The sequence below is a fragment of the Antrostomus carolinensis genome, unplaced genomic scaffold (assembly GCF_000700745.2).
Source record: "Antrostomus carolinensis isolate BGI_N321 unplaced genomic scaffold, ASM70074v2 scaffold11562, whole genome shotgun sequence".
NCBI lineage: Eukaryota > Metazoa > Chordata > Aves > Caprimulgiformes > Caprimulgidae > Antrostomus > Antrostomus carolinensis.
In genome coordinates, this window is record NW_010302350.1 from 224,003 (window position 1) to 245,896 (window position 21,894).

The window sequence follows — 21,894 nt, forward strand, 5'->3', positions numbered from 1 at the left end:
ATGCAAAAGCCTACTGCAGAATATTTGCAATGCCTATCGTGCCCCCTTCCCCCAACATCACACCTCCCAGCTTTGTGAACAATTTGGTGCATGTGGGCTCCATGAAGAATTCATCAGCTTCAAAGACACAGACTTCACGCTGAGCAAAACCACATACAAGGACAAACTATCAGAGGAGAGAAATCAATGAAGTACTGTAGTACCACATTCGCAATTGGAGAGAACGCCACTGTAATTGGGGAGAAGCGGGAGAAAGAACTCTTAAAGCTAAGTATAACCTGAAAAACCACAATCTGCAAGAACTTATACATGGAACAAGAGAGATTCTCAAGAAAACCAAATACATTTAATTCTGAAATAGAAAAAAAACCTCATAGATCTTATATCCAAGTAGGTATTTATGCAGCATTCACATTAAGTGAAGTTGTTTTATTCTCATTTAAGAGGACATGAAGTGGTAATTCAGTACAATGAACTTGGTTCTCAGTGTACACTGGTCTGTACGGAGGCACAATAGAAAGGCTGGGCTACACTTAAGGGTTTTACTGGTCTACTTAGTAAAGGATGTAATTTGGGTTTGCTTTTTCTTAAAATTTTCTTAAAATTAACTCTCACGGAAGTAAACCCTGTCTTAGGATGCATGCCACACTCAAAAATATCAGGTGAACTACCTGGGATCTGGATTTTGCTATGCAACAAAACTAGTACCCAAGATCCAGGGCTGACATTTCAAAATTGCTGAAGCCAAAGCTTCTGATAACTGGAAGTTTCAAGGACTTCACACAGGATCTAGTCTTTTATTAGTATCTAACTATTAGTTTCTATCATTATATCCATCACTAAGTAATAGCTAATTTCATGCTGATATTTCCAAATACTGATATAGTATTTGGAAAAAAATAACATAAAAAGATGGTAGTAAAACAATAGGGGAATACTACAGAAGGACATCTGATCCATACAGTCACCTTTGCCTTACTTCAAACAGAACTTAGATTTTTGTTAGATTTTATAGCAGGTAAGATCACATATCAGCAGTATAACCAGGAGAACATAAAAAAGACAGGGAGCTGGGCTTTACTCTGGAAACAATATTCTTCAGATTGATGATAAAAAACAAAAGTAAAAGCTTGCCATGTCCAGAGTAGGAAAAAGAATCCTTTGATCCCAAAAGCATGAGAAGTAGCTTTGCCTCTCAACATAACAGAAATGGCCAAATACTCCTATGATTGCTGCAGTCTCTTGAGAAAAGAATTTCTCTTGTGCCAGCAGATAGCTCCGTTCAGAGGACTTTTGTCATTACCTCACAGAATCCACCTCATCACTTCTCCTTTTCTTTCGGAAAGGTACTTTGCTGCAGGTTTCAGTGCTGCGAGGAAGGCTGACCTTGCAAGTCCTCAAGAAAAACACTTCTTCTAGGAGTGCATGAGGATGCACAAGCTCTATGAAAGCAAAGACTGGACTTAATTTTGCTTTCCTGCAGCATCATTGAGAGAACACAGTCCTAATGCTTTTTCACAAAGCATATGGGATACTTATCTATGCTCAACCAACCAGTCTATGGGGGCAAGCCAACTGCATTGATTGAAGTAGAGAAGTACCTACTAGCCTAGCACCTGGCCACACATCATGGGCAGGAATTGCAGAGTGTGCATGTAACGTGGCTCTGGACAGCAGCTAGAATCAAAACGGGAAGTGGAGTTGTACAGTCACATCACTCTGTTTACTGTCTGTTTGCAACACTAGCAAATGCCTTCCTCAGGTGACCTAAATAATGAAAAATGTAAACATAAACTATGAAAAATAAATATTCAAAACTTTGCTGCCTTGTTCTACAGTAAATTTATTTACAGTTCTGCTTCTGGCTCAAACCCAGTGGAAAGGGGAAAGGATTGATTTGTGATCGCTCTACAGCAGGCTCACAGAAAGGGACTGGAAACTGCCAGAAAGGATACAAAAGGGCTCAAAAGACCTTATGCAAGACCCCAATTTCTGTATCACTGAAAAGTATTGCAGTGGCTTAACAACTATTCAGCAGGGCTCTGGGAAGTACTCCCAAGAAGGCAGACATTCACTTCACTTTTTTTTTTTCACTAAAGTTCAAGGTGGAGAGTCAAGTTTCATATTGACTGTGGGTTGACCAGCATTAAAAAAATAATAGCCTGGAAATGCTAAGCTTTTTGTCTTTGTAATTAAAAATAAAATTGAGGAAATAAACACAAAATACTGTGAGATGACTCTGTATTCTTGCAAATGCACTAACACTGCTATACTCTCAGTAGTACTGATTTTCTCTGTATTTCTATGATGTGAACAGTAGTGTTTGTATCCATTTCCAAACAATGACCTCTGATCCATGTTTGTCATTCCAACTATAACTCTCAGTATACAGTCAGCTAAAGGCATTGTTATCTCAGCAGCATGAAACAGAAATCCAAATTTTTAGACTATGCCTTTTACCTTCTCATTTTCAATTTTTCTGATGACAAAAGTAAATGCCTACATCTTTAACATAAAGAGATATTACATCTCTAAAGAGCTGAGAACATTTGTTCTAATAAGAAGAAAAAAAATAATTTCACAAGATCACAAATCTCTTCTGGAGAGGGGCTCACAAAGGGAAAAAGCAAGAACATTCAGACAATTTCAAGATTAACTGGCAGACAACTAAATTACTGTGCACGTAACAGCAGCTCGTAACATACAAGACTTTCCTGCTATGAATATAAGGCACCCTGTTAGCTTTAAATGTAATCCATTTTAAAATTTAACACACACAGACCCCTGACAAAAAAAAAAAAAAGGAGTCAAGTTGAAAAAAGAAGGATAAAAAAGTCACCATTATAATGTATCTTCCCCAGACAGAGGTAACTAATGCACAAACAATGTCAAAAGAGAATGGGGAGGTAGACAAACTAACAAAGAAACCTCCTCCAAACCCCAGATACATCCTAATCTCTCTATATACAAACACTTCTCAAGAAATACTATTACACAGAACAACAAACAAGTTTTCAAGCAGGGGAAGATGTTAAAACACCAACTTGATCTTTATGAGTATTAAAAATTCAATCCCCACCTGCCATCTGTCATTTTTCTTTTTAAAGAAGAAGAGACAATTTTTCTATTTTGAAAAAAAAAAGCATTAGGCTGTGTATAGGCTATAAAATGCACCCTGCAAACATTGATTAACTGAGGTACCAGAGGTAATAAGGATGAAACAGCCTGGAACGAGTGTGAACTAGCCTCCAAATTACATCTCCAAGTAGGGCCTCAGTAAAAACCTCAGCATTTACTACAGGACATCAGTTTGATCCTCAGCTTCTCTCAATTATTTGATATATTTGGTTATTCAGGTCCAGTTTTGTATATAGTTTTTCTGCTCCCAGAAAGGCATCTAGTAACTTACTAACCTGAATGTAGAGTAGAAGCATTGCAACAAGTACACGTTCTACTCAGCAGGAGGTGGGGAATGCTCTCCTTGAAGGACTAGAGGACTTAAGCATGAAAAAAATCTGTTGCTTTTTGACATTTCTTCCATCTCACCCTCATCAGACACTGAAGCTGCAAAATGTGCCCAAAATATTAACCCAGAAACCCACTGAACTAAGGGATATTAGAAGCCGTCTCCACCCCAGCCCCATTGGGGTCAGTGGAGACTACCAAGAAAACAAATTTAAATATAGCAATTAATAAACACACAATTGCTGCAGAGGCCCACACTTCAACTCAAAATAAAATCTTAGGATGTCAGTAAAGCAGAAAGATTGGAAAATAATACACTGACTAGATTAAAGCTAGCCCAAGCATGTTACGCACACTAGTCACACACACTAGTCACGCATCTGACTGCAGAATAGCCACAAGTATGTGCTTACAAACACCAGGCTGAACAACACTCAGAAGGACAAAGGGTTTCCAAGTACCTCCCTTAAAGCCTACTTGACATGTATCTATATTTACATTCCCGAGATTCTAATCCCCTCTGAAACAGTGATTATTTATTTACTTAAGTATTCTCTGCTTTAGACGGACATTGGCAGCCTGATATCTAGGGCTTCATTGTTTCAGAGAAGGTTAGCAACAGAGATGTCAAAGATTTCGTTGCCATACTATTAAGATTGTATTTGTTAAACAGAGAGGTGATGGCAAACACAGCACCTGAGGAAAAGTCAAATGACAATACAGTTGCTGGGGAAAGATTTTTCAGTCTCTTCAGCCTGCACACCTCTAAACATGCAAACTATAGTCATGCAAGTACTGTTACCATCTGCTCATGTTAATGATTCCAGAATTTCACAAACAAAACCAAGTCATTACCTTTCCCTTAGAGAAGATCGATTTAGCACAGAACTTAGAGAATGCTTCTGAAATGCTGGAGGTGCTGAACGCTCTAATAAACCAGCAGAATGGGACTGTTTGTTGCGTGGATCTGAGATCCCGTCCTTACTGCAAACGTCAGAACTGTCAAAGTCTTTTCCATGAGTAGATTTTGCCTGTAGAAAAAAAAACCAAACAAACACCAAACCTTGCTAAAATTTATTATTAATATCAAGATGTACAGTTTTCAGGTTTTTATTTTTCAAATCAAAATGTTAAAGGTTGCACATACAGGCAGGCATATCTATCTGCTGGGGAAAGAACAAGGACCCTCATTTCATACAAAAAGACCTGGTCTAAATTAAATCAACAAGTGTTAGAGGACTCTGTTGGTATCTAACACACCATCTTATGGCAAAGTGTAGTGCAACAGCCCTTGTATCACCTTTTCTGACTGCACAATTTAAAGATTTACCCCTCCCAGGAATCTCACAGATTCAGAATTATGCCTTAGAGTCTAAACAACATAAACCTCAGACCTCTGCTCAGTCTGGGACCGCTTGTTCTTAGGTTTTTTTTTCCTCATTATTTGCTCTTCCTCAAGGGAAAACAGGCCCATCTACTCATCTTCTACTCACTCTTCACTACACTAGTTTCTGATTTCATAGTTCTTCTTAACCTGAAACAGACCACTAAAATGTCTCCATGGGTCACGCCATTTTACCTGGAATGTGGACTTTTACAAGAGTTGTTTCCCAAAGCTAAAGGGGGGGGCGGGGAAACAAACCACAACAAAACCAGACCAACAATAATCAGGTTATTCATTAGCTCTTTCCAGGCTGGAGAGTTTTTTTCCTCAGCTTTGGGAAACAGCTCCTCTTAAACAAAGCTATATTGTATTTCTGGCAAGAAAAAGATACATTCTGTTCAGCCCTGATTTTGTGAGAATCACAAGTGATTAGAGGCATCAAGAACTGATGAATTAACCTGTAGCTCAGCTATCTGCATTCTCCAAACAATGACTACTACTGAAATCTACTTTCACACTGGGGAGCAGAGGGATGGGGGGACACAACACAACCTTAAAATAGCCATAATTTAAAAAAACACGAAGAAATAATGACATATTTAGCTTATTTAGTAGAAATTCTCTATTTTATTTACAGCCACTGAACAATCCAGAAGTGGCACAATATATTAGACTTACACAGTACGCAAAACTACAATCCTTGGTGATAAAAGTTTAGAATCTGACAAAACAGTGCTTAACATACATTAAGATTTATCCTTTTAATTCCCCTTCTTTCTTCTTTCCTGTTATCAGTTTTCCCAGGCATTAGGAAATCTAAGAGGGCATACACAATTAAATGCCTAAGCCCACAATTTCTGCAGTACTTTAGGAACACAGGCAAAAACAATTAAATGAGGATGGAAAGAATAAAAAACACACACACAAAACGGAGCCCTGACATTAATCTTCAGAACCAACTAATACACAAAGCAGCTAAAATCTGAAAAAGCAAAGACTTGAAATAACAGAGTAGTGACTTGCCAGTCATACCAGTGTTACCTTTGCATCCAATTCTGGAATGAAGTGTGCTCTCAGAATGACCGGGAAGGCAAATGCAAACTGCATTTAAAAGCTTTTCTACAGGCTTGTCACAAGCCTCAATGTCAAGGAGAAGCAATTTCTGTACCTACAGGTATGAATATCTTATAGAGTGTTAAGTTTTACATTTCTATTTGTAAATAATCTGTCAGCAGGCCTAAACCAGGTTAGATCAGATTTAAAATATCTCTTTTCTTGTTTTTGATACTGTGTAAGTTAAAGTTTCAAAAATACTTATGCAGGACAATCCTCCTGACTCAGCTTCCCAAAAAATAATTTGTAAACAATAGTACTTCAAAGTACTCACTCCAGCTTTCTTAGGTCTGTAGCTGCCAAGAAGAGAAAGATCTGCAGAAAGAAAAAAGGTGCATTTCAGAAGAAATTAAAAAAAAATATCTGAATGTCCTAAATTTTATAAAGTCTTTTACAAAATAGCTTACCTCTCCTCCCAAACAGTACAAAAGCAACTTATTATCATCGTTATCATTATTATTATACATTGTGAAATTCTAAACAGTCTCCTTTGAATATTTCAGGAAATCACTTTCTTAAGCTGAAAAGAATTATTTCATGTTTATAATAATGAATCAGTGTATGCACCATCTTCTGTACAGATGGAAGTGGCACATTTTGTTGAGCTATTCATTGCCTAAATCAATATAAAATCAAGCTCTACCATTCCCCAAAATTCTCAGGTACATTACACTACCTTACTAATCTTTCCTGAACAAGCTTCCCTATAACCACGTCTCCCTGCTTGTATCACCTCTTCATTCCTTCCCTCACCACTAACCCACAAACATGAGTATGAAGTCCATGGAAACATATGTGGGGAAACTATGAGGTCCATATCAGGTTAGGGTGTTTCACTGATGTCAATATGCACCTCATCCCTAAGGGACTGACATTAAATTATGTCTGGCTTCTTGATCGGTTGTATCAGTCTGTACTGAACAACCCTCACACTGTGACCCAAGGCCAAAGTGTCACTTCTATGCTGTACAGCAATGCAAAGACACCCCCCTCTCAGCTACCTGCATGAAAGCAAAAAAGGACTAAACCGTACTGTCAGTATTAAGATTTCTAACCACAGAATCATAGAATGTTTTTGGTTGGAAGGGATCTTAAAGATCATCCAGTTCCAACCCCCCTGCCATCAGCAGGGACACCTTCCACTAGACCAGGTTGCTCAAAGCCTCATCCAACCTGGCCTGAAACACTTCCAGGGAGGGGGCACCCACAACTTCTCTGGGCAATCTAGGAATCTGGGTTTTTTATAAGTTACAGTTAAGCCTCAAAACATAGGCAGGTGACCAGTGAATCTTCTGGATATTAATAGTGAGGTAGATTTTGGTTGCCTAACCACCGACCAGAAACCATCAACTCATTTCTTAAACATGTAATGGTATCAGATGGTAATAGGTCTGTTACATTATCCAGCTACTACAGATTAGTAAGTATGACCTCAAAGGGAAAGTGAAACCTTTGAAATCCTGGATTTGGTACTACTACAAAGAACAAAAATAAAATAACAAGTTCACAATGATTTGCTGTTTAACAATTTAAAATTACTGAGGAGGTGCAATAAAAATGAGGCAGAGTACACATAAGCAAATACTGATGAGATTCATTAAAATCCTCATATTGCCAGACACATGCAATAAAATCAAGTTTTAGGGTACTTCCTTAAATTTCTGATCCTACATCTTTTATTAAGGCCTCACTTACTGATAATGGTGATACCAAAGCAGGTATTTGAGCACATCCTGGATGCTCATTAATAATGGTAAGTCACTGATCCACTACTTACAAATACTGCTGAAATAAATATTATTCATTTTTGAAGCAACAGAGCCCTTGAACTTCAAAATTATCAGTACCCCAAGCCTGATCAACACACCCACAGACTGTGGTGCAGATTTGCTTCACTATCCAACTCATCAAAGCCAGCAGCGTGAAACAAAGCACTTGTCTGGACTTTGGTATTTTCTACTCCTACTTTCATACCACGTAGAACTATGTTACAAGTTTCATGAGGTAAAAAACTATCCAAAACCACCTTTTGCAGTAGTACCTTATTCAGTTTCTTCCTATTCCTAGGAAGAAAGAACAGCTTTTTCTCCATTATAGACTGACTTTTTTAATAAATAAAAAAAACCAAACCAAAACAAAAACCCCAAAATAAAATAACCTCACTGAACTACTACAGAAAACAAAAGCATTAATGAGACAGGCAGTAGAAAATACTGACCATGGTCTGCCTTGGTCCAGGCTGCCACTGTGCTTTCTTGTGTGGGACACCAGCTATGAAGTTTAGTACCAGGACTTGGTTGTTCAACCTGAAGCAAAAATACTGTTAAAATGCTCAGTATCAGATGTATCAATTCCTATTTTTTCCTGTTTTCATTCATAAGATCACATCTAGTCCTTTCTGAAATATTTTTTTCTTATTAAAATACTATTTAAAACTATTTTCACATTTTGCTCATATTATGAGTATTATTAGCATTAATGTGCATAAACAAAAACAGTGCTAGAAAGGTCTAGAAAATTCTGAATATCATATTGTTTAAAGAAAAAAATGCAGTTAGTTTCTCCTTAATCTATAATGTTTGCAGTCTTTTTAAACAATTCCTAGTGTCTTATATTTATTCCAAACAGGAATCTCTTCCTAATTATAAAAGTTACATTTAACATAATCTAATTTTAATCTTCATGTAACACAAAATATTCAAGCCAAAAGAGTCCTCAGCAGTAAAGGTGCCCTAAAAGGAGCATTCTTGACCTAGAAAGGCCATGACCGTCAGCATACGGTACATTAAGAGACAAGCTTTTTCATTTTTTGTACAAACATAACAAAGCAATCAAAATCAATAATTAGTGTTTAAAGATTCTATAATTAAACTGTGATCTTTACCTATAGATCAAAAAAACAGAAGAATTGATTAAAAGGAGTTAAAACAAAAATATCCGAGAGAGAGAGAGAGAGATACACAGGAGGTTGATGAATGATTAATGGTTTACTAAGGTTAATCTCAATTTCTAAAAGGTAGTTATATGTAGAATAAAACTTGGAAAATAATTCTAAAATTTGACAGGATATTATTAATTTATTTGTACATAAACTAGAAAAAATTAAATAAAGTGAGAAGCAAACTAATCAAACACTAAATTATCTCAATGGCAGTGACAAGAATCAGGAATTCACACAAATCATAATGTCATAGTACAGAATCAGAACAATCCCATCTCTGCCCCTGCACATTCAAAGTGCTATTCTAAAAATAAAGGATTGTTGCAATCTTAAGAAAAATTAAGAGGAAAAAAAAAATGTAAGCGAATATGATCCTCCAAGAGGCTGGGAAATCTGTTCCCTTCGTATTAAAGCACTTAAACACAGAACCTAATTTCAGAACAATTTTTCATATACAGTTAGCAAAAAGTCCATATGCAAGTGTGAAAGTCAGGCTGGTTATGAACTCTAAGTCAAAGTGTTAGAGATGTAGCTCTAAGCAAAGGAAGTGTTTCAAAAATCATAGGATGCCAACATAAAAAAAGTTGAAAGAGGAAGTGTAACTGTTCATAATGTGACTAGACCCTCTTTCTTTAAAGTCTTATTCAGGAATTTTTAATACTAATATCAATTACTTCCAAGCTGAATTTATACACCTATTATCCTGTCTAGTGTGCTGGAAGAAAAGAAATGGGGCCTCAGAGAACTTAACCAAGATATTCATGAATGAATTTGATCTTTGTCTGTTACTAATGTGAATAAAAGAAATTTTATTTTAGTTAATTCTACATTTAAATCACTACATGACAGACTGTTAAAGAGAGAAAAATTATTCATCTAAACTAAGAGCTGAATGAATTTTTGGAGCAGTATTTAGTGAAAGAACAATATTTGATCTGAGCTTAAGCTGGAAGCACTAAGGAGAGAATACAAACCCGTCTAACTACAAATGGAGGTTTATTGGTTTCTCTTCTGAATTCATAAGGACCAAGGTTTAAATGGGCCAGTCGTTGCCTGGCTTCTTCTGATAGCTCACACATTCGTCTTTTTGTGTATGGAGATGGAGAACGTGATTTAGAAGCTATTGTAGGCTGCTCGTAGTTCTTTGTTGTTAAGCTGTGCCTGCTTTTCTCAGGTGAAAGAGTATTTTTCTTTGGTAACTTTGTTTGCAGTTTTCCATTTGGGGTTGAGTGACCCACCCAATTCGAATCACCCTAAAGTGAAAAAGAGAAACTATCTGGTTTGACAGCATGCAGAACAAAGATCACTGAAAAGAATGCAAACAGGGAACTAATAATTTTAACAGAAATAGACACCATGTCAGCTGAAGTTCTCCTCACACAACTATAATCAAACAGCAATTTAAAAAACAACAATACATTTACCATTTTCTCTGAAACCAGAAGAAGGTTAAAACACACGTTACTACGTGTTAGATGTTAAGTGTCTCATACTTACCCAATTAGCTTTCTCACACATTAGCCTACAGAGTGTAAAAAAATTAAATTGAATTTTGTCACAAGTTCATTTAACACAAACTTCACCTGGATTTGGCCATACACAGATTTGAAGCATTTTTTCATCTCTTTAAACGTTTGTTAATCTTTTAAAATGCTTATCCTCTAAAATAAAATACATAAATTAAAATAGAAGTCTGCTTAATAGTTTAAATTACATTCATTTAGAGTTGCCTAAAGCCTCACAAGAAGTGTTACTACGTTCTCTGATATTTATATTTTCTTGCATCATTGTGAATTTACTAATTCTTTAAACAGCTATAATCAAGAAGATATGTTTAGTAAAAATAAACAACTCTCCCCTCCCACAAAAAAACCAAATAACAACTTCAAAGATCTTCTTTCAAAGATCCTCTCAAATCATGTGAATACTTTTGCAAAATAAGAGGCAAAGCAGCTGTTTTTGTAAAACTGGCACCTGACATGTGAAATATGGATTTTGTAGCTAAAATGAATAAAAATTACATCATTATCAAATATTGCCTTAAAAGTCTATCTCTGAGTTGATACTGCTTTTAATATACCTACATACAGCATAATAAAGACTATTTATTCTGATGTACACAGGTAGGGAACTAAGACTATTATGGTTGGACTCCATGATCTTAAAGGTCTTTTCCAACTTAAATGATTCTATGAAACAAAAGTGGGGGAACAACTAACCTCATCACCTCCCTTCCCACAACAGAGGATGGTGGGGCTGGTAGTGTAATTTTGTTGTTACTAGCAAAGCCTACCTAACTATCGGGACTGACACCTCCTCGAAATAACTATTAATTTCTTCAGTGATCCATTTCAAATTCTGGGAAACTCTTTCCAATACTAAAGTTTTGTTTGAAATACATCATCATTCCTTTGTAATTTTTGGCATTAAATGAGCATTCAATTACTCTACAAGCTTTATAGGTCAAGGCACTCTAGATTATACAACTCTTATCAGGCTACTTAGTCAGCAGCATGTTTTAACTTTGAATACCACAGTATGGATAATTAGGCTTTTTGATCAAATTTGGCACAAATTCACAGGCTATAAAAGATAAAAAATAATGGTACAGCAAGACTTTCCTTCCTGTTATAAATTACTTTTCAAGCTTGAGGAAGCTGCCATTAGTCTTAAATCTGAATGTTGCATGCACTGCTTCAGTTCAGAGGAACCCATGAATGAAATGTCCAGCTTGCCTTGAAGTCTTTCCCTCTACACTCAACAACAAATGAGGCTGAGGTTGTGTTTGTTTTGCATCAATGTAGTTAGAATCTGGCATCACAGACTATTCATGCCACTGTCTTTCTCACGCCTGTACTAGCACTTGTTCAGCTGGTAGTAAAACAGAGTATGGAACTGGCCCAAACAAAACCAGATCTAATTCTCTAAGGTTAATTTCAATTTCATCAGAAGTAGGCTGTGCTTCATCTGGCTTACACCAATCATGATACTAGACCTTAATTGCAACACATGCAAATTTGATATGCCATTCATAATATATTAAATACTTTTAAGGACATTTTAAATTTTAAAACAAACTGCCCTTACTGAAGTCACCTTCAGTGAAGTTCGGTTTCTGACAATGCCAATTGTCACTGGGGTTTTTTTTTAATTATTTATTTAAGCATCTCAATACATTTTGTTTGTTAAATTTGGAAGAAACTTCTCAGTGAACTAATTAGCAATGCCACAAACTGATCCTGCACCATATTTCAATAACATAGCAAAAAAGGAGGACGTAAGAGTAACTTTACATGACAGCTCGTGCCAGGAAACCCAACCAAAATTCCAATCTGTGAGACCAAAGAGTACTACCAAATGAACAAACACATCAGAGAGGGGGTTTTTCCCCCCAGTCTCTTCAGCTACTTCACCTTTAACTTGGCTCAAGCAGCATTTCCAGATTAATATTGGTGACAGCCTTTTTAACAGAAATCCTAATTTCCACTACTGTTATTGATATTGTTATGGAAAACAACTAAGTTAATTGGTTTGGTTTTGATAATGTACCTTCTCTGACTTCACTTAGCTTTCATTGTCCCACCTTAATTTTAAGTGTCAGTAAGAAATGGTGAAAAGCCATCCTTCCACCTACAAATACACCAGGGATTGACACTTCAGCTGATCATAGAACACAGCAGCTGATAATTGTTTCAGATTCAAGGAACTCTCAGCATTTACTGTCATGCACCAAACCCACTCTTTACTCATATTTGATTAAAAATTTAATCAAGTTGTCAAGCACCCATGACAACTGCTTTAACCACAACAAAAGAATGAGAAAAGTTTGAAGTGAGCAGCACATGCAAAAATTGGAACCAAGGCTATCAATATTAAATCTAGAAATTAAATTGCAAACAATTAAATTATGCTAACCTGTATGTGACTCCTTCCTGAGCTTAACAGACATTCTCTAATAAGGGAGCTTGTAGAAAATCTCAATTTTGGTGCAATTCCCTAGAAGAGAGACAATAATTGAACATCAAGCTCCAACTCAAGATAAAGGGTATCAAAGAAGTAAATGTCACCTAATGTAACAAACCATTCCTATTTTTCAGCCATTTCCTTTGTTAATTTCAGCCTTTAATAAAGATAATTAGAAAAGACAGAACAGCAGTGGTAAATGTCAAGATGCTAACATTTGCATTTCTGACAATTCAATTACAGATGATTATATTGCTTTCGTATAACAATTAAGGTCTGACTTTTATTTCAATACATTTCTTTGTCAAAAGCACTTTTAAAGATTTTTCATGCCATGCTATACAGCATCAATAAAACTTCCAGTCATGCTCCAGAAGTTTCATTAATGCTAACTTTGGAAACTTATTTATAAATAATCTCAACTGTACAATCTTTTTGGTAAAAATATTTTGAAAATTAGTCAATTACACTACAATTAACTATTCATTTGTAACAGTATGATAAAAAATCCCCTTTATTCTGTAACCATTACAGCAAAGTCTGATTTCTGTGCATTGTCTCCCATGTTCTATAACCATGTTCCACTTCCTCTCAATCCCCGCTTACACGTGGCTGGCAAGAGGCTGTTTTGACCAGTTTGGAGTCAATGGGGTCTAACTGGGCCTCCTGGTCAACTAACACACAGGTCCTAATGGTCAGCAGGTCCTTCCCTCTTTCCATGGCTAACAGTTCCTGTTCAACTCAATTTCTTTTACTTTAGGTATGTCTAGAAATATAAAACCTTTGAGAGTTCTACTTCCTGTTAAATTTGGCTAGAATCAGCCAACATACACAAAATTTGCTGGGTATAAATGGCAGAGATTATGACAAACAAGCAACATTAAAAAAGCCACATACTCTATAAACAAATGGGAATAATCTATGTGCATCTTATATAGCTCTGTAGAAGCAAAGACAGAAGCAAATTTCCTTAGAACTTTCTACCCTCTCTTCTTTCAACACAGTTTGCTGCCCCGAGGCATCTGTGCGCATGGGCATTTGTGCACATGAACACAAAAAATCGCTGAGAAACAAAAAGGAGCTGGTCTGTTGGTGACTCTGCCCCACGTTCTTCAGAACTAGCAGGAACCTCATGAGTGAAGTTTACTGCCAAGCCAAACTACTCTCTACCACCTGCCTAAACACAAAGAGATTTCCCATAAGGGAGTGTGATCTGACCTCAGGTGAGATTATGGAAATGAAATGACAAAAATGCCAGGAAAGCTCAGTCATAGCAATTAACAGAGTCCAGGATTCAATCAAGTCAAGTTATGGCATATAGAAGAGATTTTAAAGCTGACCGTCTTTAATCAACTCATTTTTATCACTAATGAACTGTCAAGTGCTATCAACACTTTAAAAAAGGACACATCAGAATTAGTAAACCTTCTATAAAAAGCAACAACAGAGCACCTACTGCTCTTAGAGAGTCTGAGAATGATTACAAAATTGTTAAATGTTTACAGCTAAAAAATCATAGAAAATCATGGTTCCTTCAGAGAAATGGTTTGTGGAGAGGGAGTATGGAATGGCACTCGCATACATAGGCATGGACATGTTAAAAGTAACTTACAGGTCAAAAGCAGAGTGGTTCTGTTTTTTGCAGTTCCCAAACTAGGAACTGCTGAAGGATATTCAATATAGTATTATGTAAAGACTGCTGTAGAGCCCCAAACACATCTGGAAATGAAAATCCAGACAGAAAGTTTCTGGGATCAATTCTTCTGCCTCTGGCTTAGTGGTGTCTGCAGCCCTGAGCAGGCTTATCACTCCTTCTGTACCTGTCTTTAAACAGAACTGATCTAAACATAATATTAATTTGATCATAGAAGAACTGTAAAGGTGGATCATATTTTGAAGAACCCGAGTTAGAAAACAAGTCTAATACATGCTTTTGACTGTAAGGAGCATGAGTACAGTCTGTAGCTTTAAAAAGTATATATGAATATAATAGAAAGTCTTGTATTGGTATGCTAATGAAAGACAGCATTACTGAAAAGAAACTGTGTTAAATAACATGGCAAATACTGCATGAGAGTGGGGAATGGAGATAAGAACATCTGTAAGAAGTCACCACCAGTCAAGCCTTTAACATATTCTGAAAGGCAAGGGTTGCAGAGAAATACAGGAGAGCCAGCAAAAGCCTCAGCTGGGCAACACTGGACCAGGGGAGATAGCTCGAGGCACGTCCTGTATGCGTGTTGTGTTTGTAAGACTCATAAGACATATAGCCAGAGACGTTATCAGCCAAGTGCCAGATTTCTGGAGGAGTTCTGATCCTCTCAACTTGGGATTCCTTCCAACTGGCAGATTAGCAGTTTTAATCAGACACTGCTTGTCACTGCCTATCTGAACTCCACAACTGTAACCTTGCTGTTGCTACCTTTATTTTTTTAATAAAAGACAAATTTATTGGGAATCAAAGTGCCACTGAAGCACAGCTGTCAGTCAAAAATACTCAACATCTCAGCTAGCTATAAATAACTTTTCAAGTGGGAAGAACGTGGCTTGCCTAGCATAGGAATAATATGAGGGTTCTCATGAGCATGTCTAACACTTTCCCTTTTGCTTAGCATTCACATTCAGTGCTTAGTGCTGACAGAGTTAGCAGGAGATACTTGCCAGTAAAGCTTAGGGAACACTAGAAGATGGAGGCATCTGAGACTGGAGGTAAAAATCACAGCTATCTCATTTGGCAAGCAAGGACAGGAACCACAAGTTCTTTTTGGGACCCTCCTTCCAATTCCATCAAACACAGCTTCTTTATTATTCCTGAAAATGGAGTCAGTATGCCAAAATCCTTTCTTAAAACTGTTCTTTCTGCACTGGAGATGGAATGGAGCAACAGATGCTTCTGCAGCCCTCATTCCAGGGCAAAGATGGATTTCATTTACACTGTTCCCAAGGACATGGAATGTATGACATTTCTGTCATACATCAGACAACTTTTCAAAGCTACTACAGTGTCTTCATTCAGCTACACATCCAAATGACTCTGATCACATCTCCTCACACCTCACAAATTATGGCTCCTTCTCTTTACTAGAAAATACATATTTTTTGTATTAAAGAACTCGGTGCAACAAAAAAACCCTCAAACTTCTCTAGTGGCTCTGCTTCGACAAAGATTCATTATATTGCATTTTCGAAAAAACAGAAACCATTTTGCTAAGACCACCTAATTTATTACTACCTCCCTATCTATTCTTCCTCAAGACCAGAAAAGTACCTATTCTGTAGGAAATATGAAAGCAATACTGTCTCCCTCCCTCTCTTGAGCCACCACTAACATGCATAGGATAAGCTATAGGATAGCAAAGAGATGCTATGGCCAAAAAATAATAGCTGTTTTTGTAGGGATAGTTTAAGCTGCTGCAGAACCATACACTTCATAACACAAAATCACAGCTTTAATTCATTCAAATGTAACACAGCATTAGACACCAGATTAGCACTTCTAATTGCAAGTGACTGGGGAATGTCCAAGTTGCCCTTGCAGGGGAAAGACTATACCAGCTAAAAGATACCAGTGACCCTTAATCAGCATTTTCCTCTTGCCTTGTGTTTTTAATCCAATCACAACGGACAGGGCAACTGAGTCCCTGTCTTCTCAATCCAAATGTCCTGCCACTCCACTCATAAAATTTAATCAAAATAAGACAAACAAAACAAACCCCAAAACACATCTCCCACGTCATCACCATCACCTTCAAAGTGCCTTCCTGAGTTATTCCACTGACACCTAAGATTTAACAGTCAAACTCTAGGAAAGGGCAGTGTGAGATAAATTCATTTTCATTTACAATGTACTTGAGCCTTTATCTCCAGAAAACGAACATGAATTCATTGCACTCATTCTGACAATTAGTTGTCATTTATCATAGGTTTTTTGAAACTGTAGGCAAGTTACTAAATGAGTGTGAATGGCCTGAACAGACCGTAAGAAACAGGGTTTGGAACTGAAAAACAATCATGCAGCACTAACTAACCTAAATCTCAGTTACTTACTATTTTAGTGGTGTTCTTGCACCTCAGGGAGGCCCACAAGTCAGATGGTATAGCACTATAAATTTGTATTGACTGTCATTGTCCTAAACAGTACTTAAACTGTCTGAAAGAAAATGTGACAAAGAGAGACCGAGGAGGGAGGGTTACATGGTTTCTCTGTTGAGAACCGTGAAGCTGATATGATATCTCCCTCTTCTCTTGCATCCCTTCAACTACCAACTGCACCACAGATTAAACTGAATGGAAGACATGTCATGGTGCCACCCTGCAAACCAAGTGGAAACTAAGTTTTTCACATTAAATAATTTATTGAAGCATTTTGAAAAAAGATTATACCTTCATCAAAGTTCAACTGCAGATTCGTACATTCAACACCTAAAATGGCAAAATCTGTCAGAAGTAATCTCTTTTCATTTGGAGTAGTTCAAGAGGTTTCTTCAGTGAAACACACTGTATCACAAATACAATCCACAGATATTCACTTACTGTAAAAGAAGAGGACCTCTTCATTAAAATCTCACGATCTAAACCATGGTGCCCACGGGTAAGCTTAGGGTCAGGGAACAGGAAATCTCTTGTATTTTCTTCATATGTAGCTAGAATTTTTCCTACTAAAAAGAAAATATATACTTTAACTGGAAAACAGAAAAAGACATACAGTACAGACACCAAACACAAGACCACATTGAAACTAAGATAAATTTTGTTCCTTACAAATTAACAGCATGGCTCTAAAATGTGTATCACACTAGGAAATAACCTCATCAAGTTAAATCAGCAGCAGAAACATGCAGAATTTACTCTGAAAGTATGTTTCACTGTTACTGTAAAAAAATTACAGAGCAGTTAACACAATCTTCTTTAAGAGATATATGAGAAGTTTTCTTTAGGCAATTCTTCAGTAGTTTTCCTCTTTCTTACCCTTTCATGCCACAGAAGAAACCAGTATTTTTTTAATGGCAGCCAATCACTTATTAAATAAAAACTGTATCACTCTATATTACAGAACAGTAACAGTAGTAGTAATAGTACAGTAATGAGAAAGAAACGCAAGCAACACCAAAATCATTATCTCAAGATTTTCTCGCTATCCTGGTTTGCTACTTTTTAAAAACATTATTTTCTTTAGGGAAAAACCTTGAATGTATATTATGAAAAATTTAAATTGTACTATTGCAGTCATCTTGTCAGCTTATATTGGGCTGTATCACACTTATCTCCAACCCCTGAAATTAAATTCCTTATCCAAGATCTTTTACCCTCCCACAACAAAAATCTATGTTCAGTACAATTCTTCAAGTAAACAGTCTAGCAAGTCACCTGAGAGAAGCAAATGTTTCCTTGAAAGTACTAAGGACAAGTGACAAAGAGTGCTTTTAATACCAGTTACCAAACAAGTCCTCTTTAAAACTTGACTTTATTCCCAATACAATGTAGATTTACATTATTCATGGGAACACTTGAATTTCATTACAATAGATTTTTATAATCATACAAACCAATAACAGAAGTATGACAAATCACTATTTATTATCTTCACATATCCCAAGAGATCTGTAATACTTATAGTGAGAATAAGAGTTTTCCCAATGGTCACCATTAAAATGGAAAGAAAAAAAGTGTCATTCTGAGAACAAGATTATGCACTCTGAAATTTCACAGACAGCCACTTTGCAAGTGAATTGTGATGCAGTTAATAAGTGTGCATTGGATGATTTCCGTTTATTTTCAATTTTTAAAGTATTATCACTTTCCTAAGCCAGAGTAAGGCACATTTCAATATTCAGTTATTATTCTCTTCCAAGAATGAGATCCTCTTGATCTATTAACATTTTATATCCAGAGGACTATTTGTTGAAGAGCTTTCTATGGCGTTTGTATGTTGGAAAAGTGATTGTGCTGTAATGGGCAATGCCCTCATGGAAATTCACCTATTAAACTGCATAATTTATGAAGAATCTGATACAATACCTGGAGGAACGAGCTGTATTAGTTCAAGTACTGCTGTGTCAACTAGAAAGGAAAAAAGTTTTTTCGTGAGTTAAAAAAACCTAAAATGGAAAGCAATTCTCAGAGTCAAAAACTAAGAAGCTTCATAGCACTGTATATAGTGCACTATTTCCACTACACCAACAGTAAGAGAAAATTAAGAACAGCTTGCATAAATACCACAGATGAACCCAATGGCATTAGCAGTGTACAAATGGCAACTCTAAATTTGACTTAGAACTTGGTAAGTTCTATCTGTTTCCAACTTTGTCCTTCTTTTAAAGAAGATGATGCAGGCTTCACCACTTTTTCAGACAATTCCCAGTATGAGGAAGCATATTCCTGGAGTTTGGGTTCAGGGTCATTGTTGTCTCACTACAATTCATTATGCTCCAGAAGTGGCAAAACATAATTTTCTTAAAAAATGAAAAGAATAATTTTACAAAAACCAAAAGTTTATGCTTATATTATTTGAAAATTAATCAAATAAATGATCAGATAAAGGATCCCATTACCTATCTGGCTAACCAGATGGATTTTACATTAATTATGACTTCTTACCCTTTTCCTGTTCTAAAGCAAGTAGCATACATTTCTAGGGGCATTTTGTTAGTTAACAGTATTTTGGGTAAGTTACTAGTAACCAAAGACAGCAAAAAACCTCTGCCTGCATTGGCAACAAATCTCCCATTCTGAAAACCCACTAGTACTAGGGTCCTACTTATTTAGTACATGATATACTGCATTGGTTACCCACTAGCTTTGCAGGAGACAGGCTCCTGATAGAAAAATTATCACACACTTTAAACCTCCAAAAAGTCTTTAGAGCCCACACATGCATAACATTAATACATACATAACATTAATACATACAACATAGTACACACAAAAAGCAGAACCTACGTTCCAGTAACTCCACAAGGTCTCCAGGATCAACTATATCAGCAAATGTCTGGAAAATAAATTAATAAATAATAATAATGGCACAGTCAAAGTCACCAGAAGAACCTTTGCGGAAAGAGAGGAAAAAGTTTTTAAAAAATCAATATTCTTCCTTGCTTCAGATGGTTGTCAAAAGTCCTGCCCCCACTGGAAAAAGAAAGGAAACTGAAATTGCCATTTGGCACATGATCAAATTCACTGAAAGCTAGCTGTTCTTGTCACATGCTTTCCAGCCATTCAGGGTTACCTCTCCATATTTAAAGTAGGCAGTACTGTGAAGAGTTGAACATGTAGAGATAAGTATTGTCTGAGAAAATTTCAAGAGAGAAAGATAATTGCTGAATGTACTAGAATTCTGATAGATGAAGAATATGTTCTTTAATATATTAGTAACATTTTAAGCTTCCTTTTTATGGAAGTGAGTATTCATGCATAGAGTACTGTTGCAGTTGTGGTTTTTTATGTTTTGGGGTTGTTTTTTTTTAACTAAATAGCATGTGAATAGATAACAGATTCCTACCTAATTTTGTAAGAAAGTCTCAGCAGAGGTCACTTTGCTACTCAAGGTACCAAACACTAAAAAATACCAAAGTATTGGTACTTCACAAGTATCTAGACCTATTTAATAGCTATTGGTAAGACAACAGATACTATTATCAGTTTTCATATTCACGTTTTTTGTAAGCAGATAGGTCTTGGTGTCTTGGAGTTCCTCTAAATTACACTGAAAATAGTATTCAGTACATTTCCCTGAAGCAGTTTGTGGGATGTTTGCCTTTAAAAAACTACTGTCTTTTTTACTCTTCAGTAGCTGGTGAAATTATCACTGTTTGTATCTTACCCACATCACCAGAGCGTCACTGATGTTTACTCAGTCTGGTTTTCAAAGTGCTGGGGGATGCTTAAAGGAAAAGAACTAGAAAGGGCAAAGTATTATTATTCATAGGTAGTCAAGATGCCAGATCATATCTGTAAGATACTGTGTTTCATTATCCCTGTGGTACTAATAATGAAGCTAGTAGGGACTCAGAATATGTGATAAACAACTATATATTATAAGGCCAGAGTACCAACCTGGGAATTCTGGTGACAAACCATAAAAAAAGTATCTCAAAGGGAGAAAGATGTCACCGTCACCAAAAAGGCTTAAGTTGCTATTCCATCTTTCTACTAAATTAAGTTGAATCTCCTATATCTTACAGTCTTTGTTCTTCGCTTTGCCATCATTTTTAGAACAACAACATTCAGCTCCTTCCAAGCCAGGAAAACAGACACTGAAAAAGGACAGTTCACACAAGAATGAACAAATACCTAAAAAGCCTCATCATACATAATAGCTGTCAGTACACATAATTCCTGAGTGACTGTGTGGATAATACAGGCACACACCCTCCTTCTGCTGAAGAGAAGCAGGTGTTATAAAGCTTTGCCATCCTCAGTGTAATTACTTGTGCTCAGGGGCTTCGAAGTGAGTTTTTGTGGAGTTTGGGATGGGTTTTATTTGGCTTGTGTTAGCTCTTGACATTATCTTACCTTTTCAAAGACTAGTTTTTCTTGAAAGAAGAGTGGAAATGCTGCAGGGACACATTGAGTTTTTTTGTACTGCCCAAGTACAGAGACACTGAGATAAAGTTCCTCTTTGTCTTTCAGCAGCACTCCAGGGCAAGTTATCTGTAAGAGTAACACATTCATTAAAGAAACTGAACTTTAGTTATAGAAGTAATGACTGTTTTCAAGATAAAAATGAAATGGTCAAGGCTGAAATGGTTGATTTCTGAGAGTCAGATCATAAGAGATTAGAGTGAAAAAATTTCTTTTCTAAAGCAATTTTGTTTGTACAGACTGACCAGGAAAAATAGTCACCAACTTAAAATAATCAAGACCAATTACTGTAAGTAGACCTACTGCGTTGTCTTCAACCAAAACTGAAACCTGGCATCCTAATCTCAGGTTAATACACTTAAAGGCATGTACTGGCTATAGAAGAGTTAACCACCAAGGGTCACATCAGCTTTTATATGAAGAATCACATAGAATGAAGTCTGCATAA

The 21,894-nt window shown here is 36.4% G+C and overlaps 1 protein-coding gene across 1 annotated transcript in view; it reads right to left on the reverse strand.

Annotated features, from left to right (window-relative positions):
• LOC104521696 (spermatogenesis-associated protein 6) overlaps positions 1-21,549 on the reverse strand; it is a gene marked incomplete at its 5' end in the record, with an annotated part of 33,141 nt that extends 11,592 nt beyond the window's left edge. Inside the window, 11 exon segments of the mRNA XM_029083969.1 lie at positions 4,321-4,496; positions 5,308-5,334; positions 5,336-5,401; positions 6,237-6,277; positions 8,181-8,268; positions 9,878-10,156; positions 12,819-12,899; positions 17,400-17,524; positions 18,885-18,926; positions 19,806-19,854; positions 21,378-21,549. Of these exon segments, the coding sequence (XP_028939802.1) occupies positions 4,321-4,496; positions 5,308-5,334; positions 5,336-5,401; positions 6,237-6,277; positions 8,181-8,268; positions 9,878-10,156; positions 12,819-12,899; positions 17,400-17,524; positions 18,885-18,926; positions 19,806-19,854; positions 21,378-21,549 (1,146 nt within the window).
• Between the last annotated feature and the right edge of the window lie 345 nt (positions 21,550-21,894).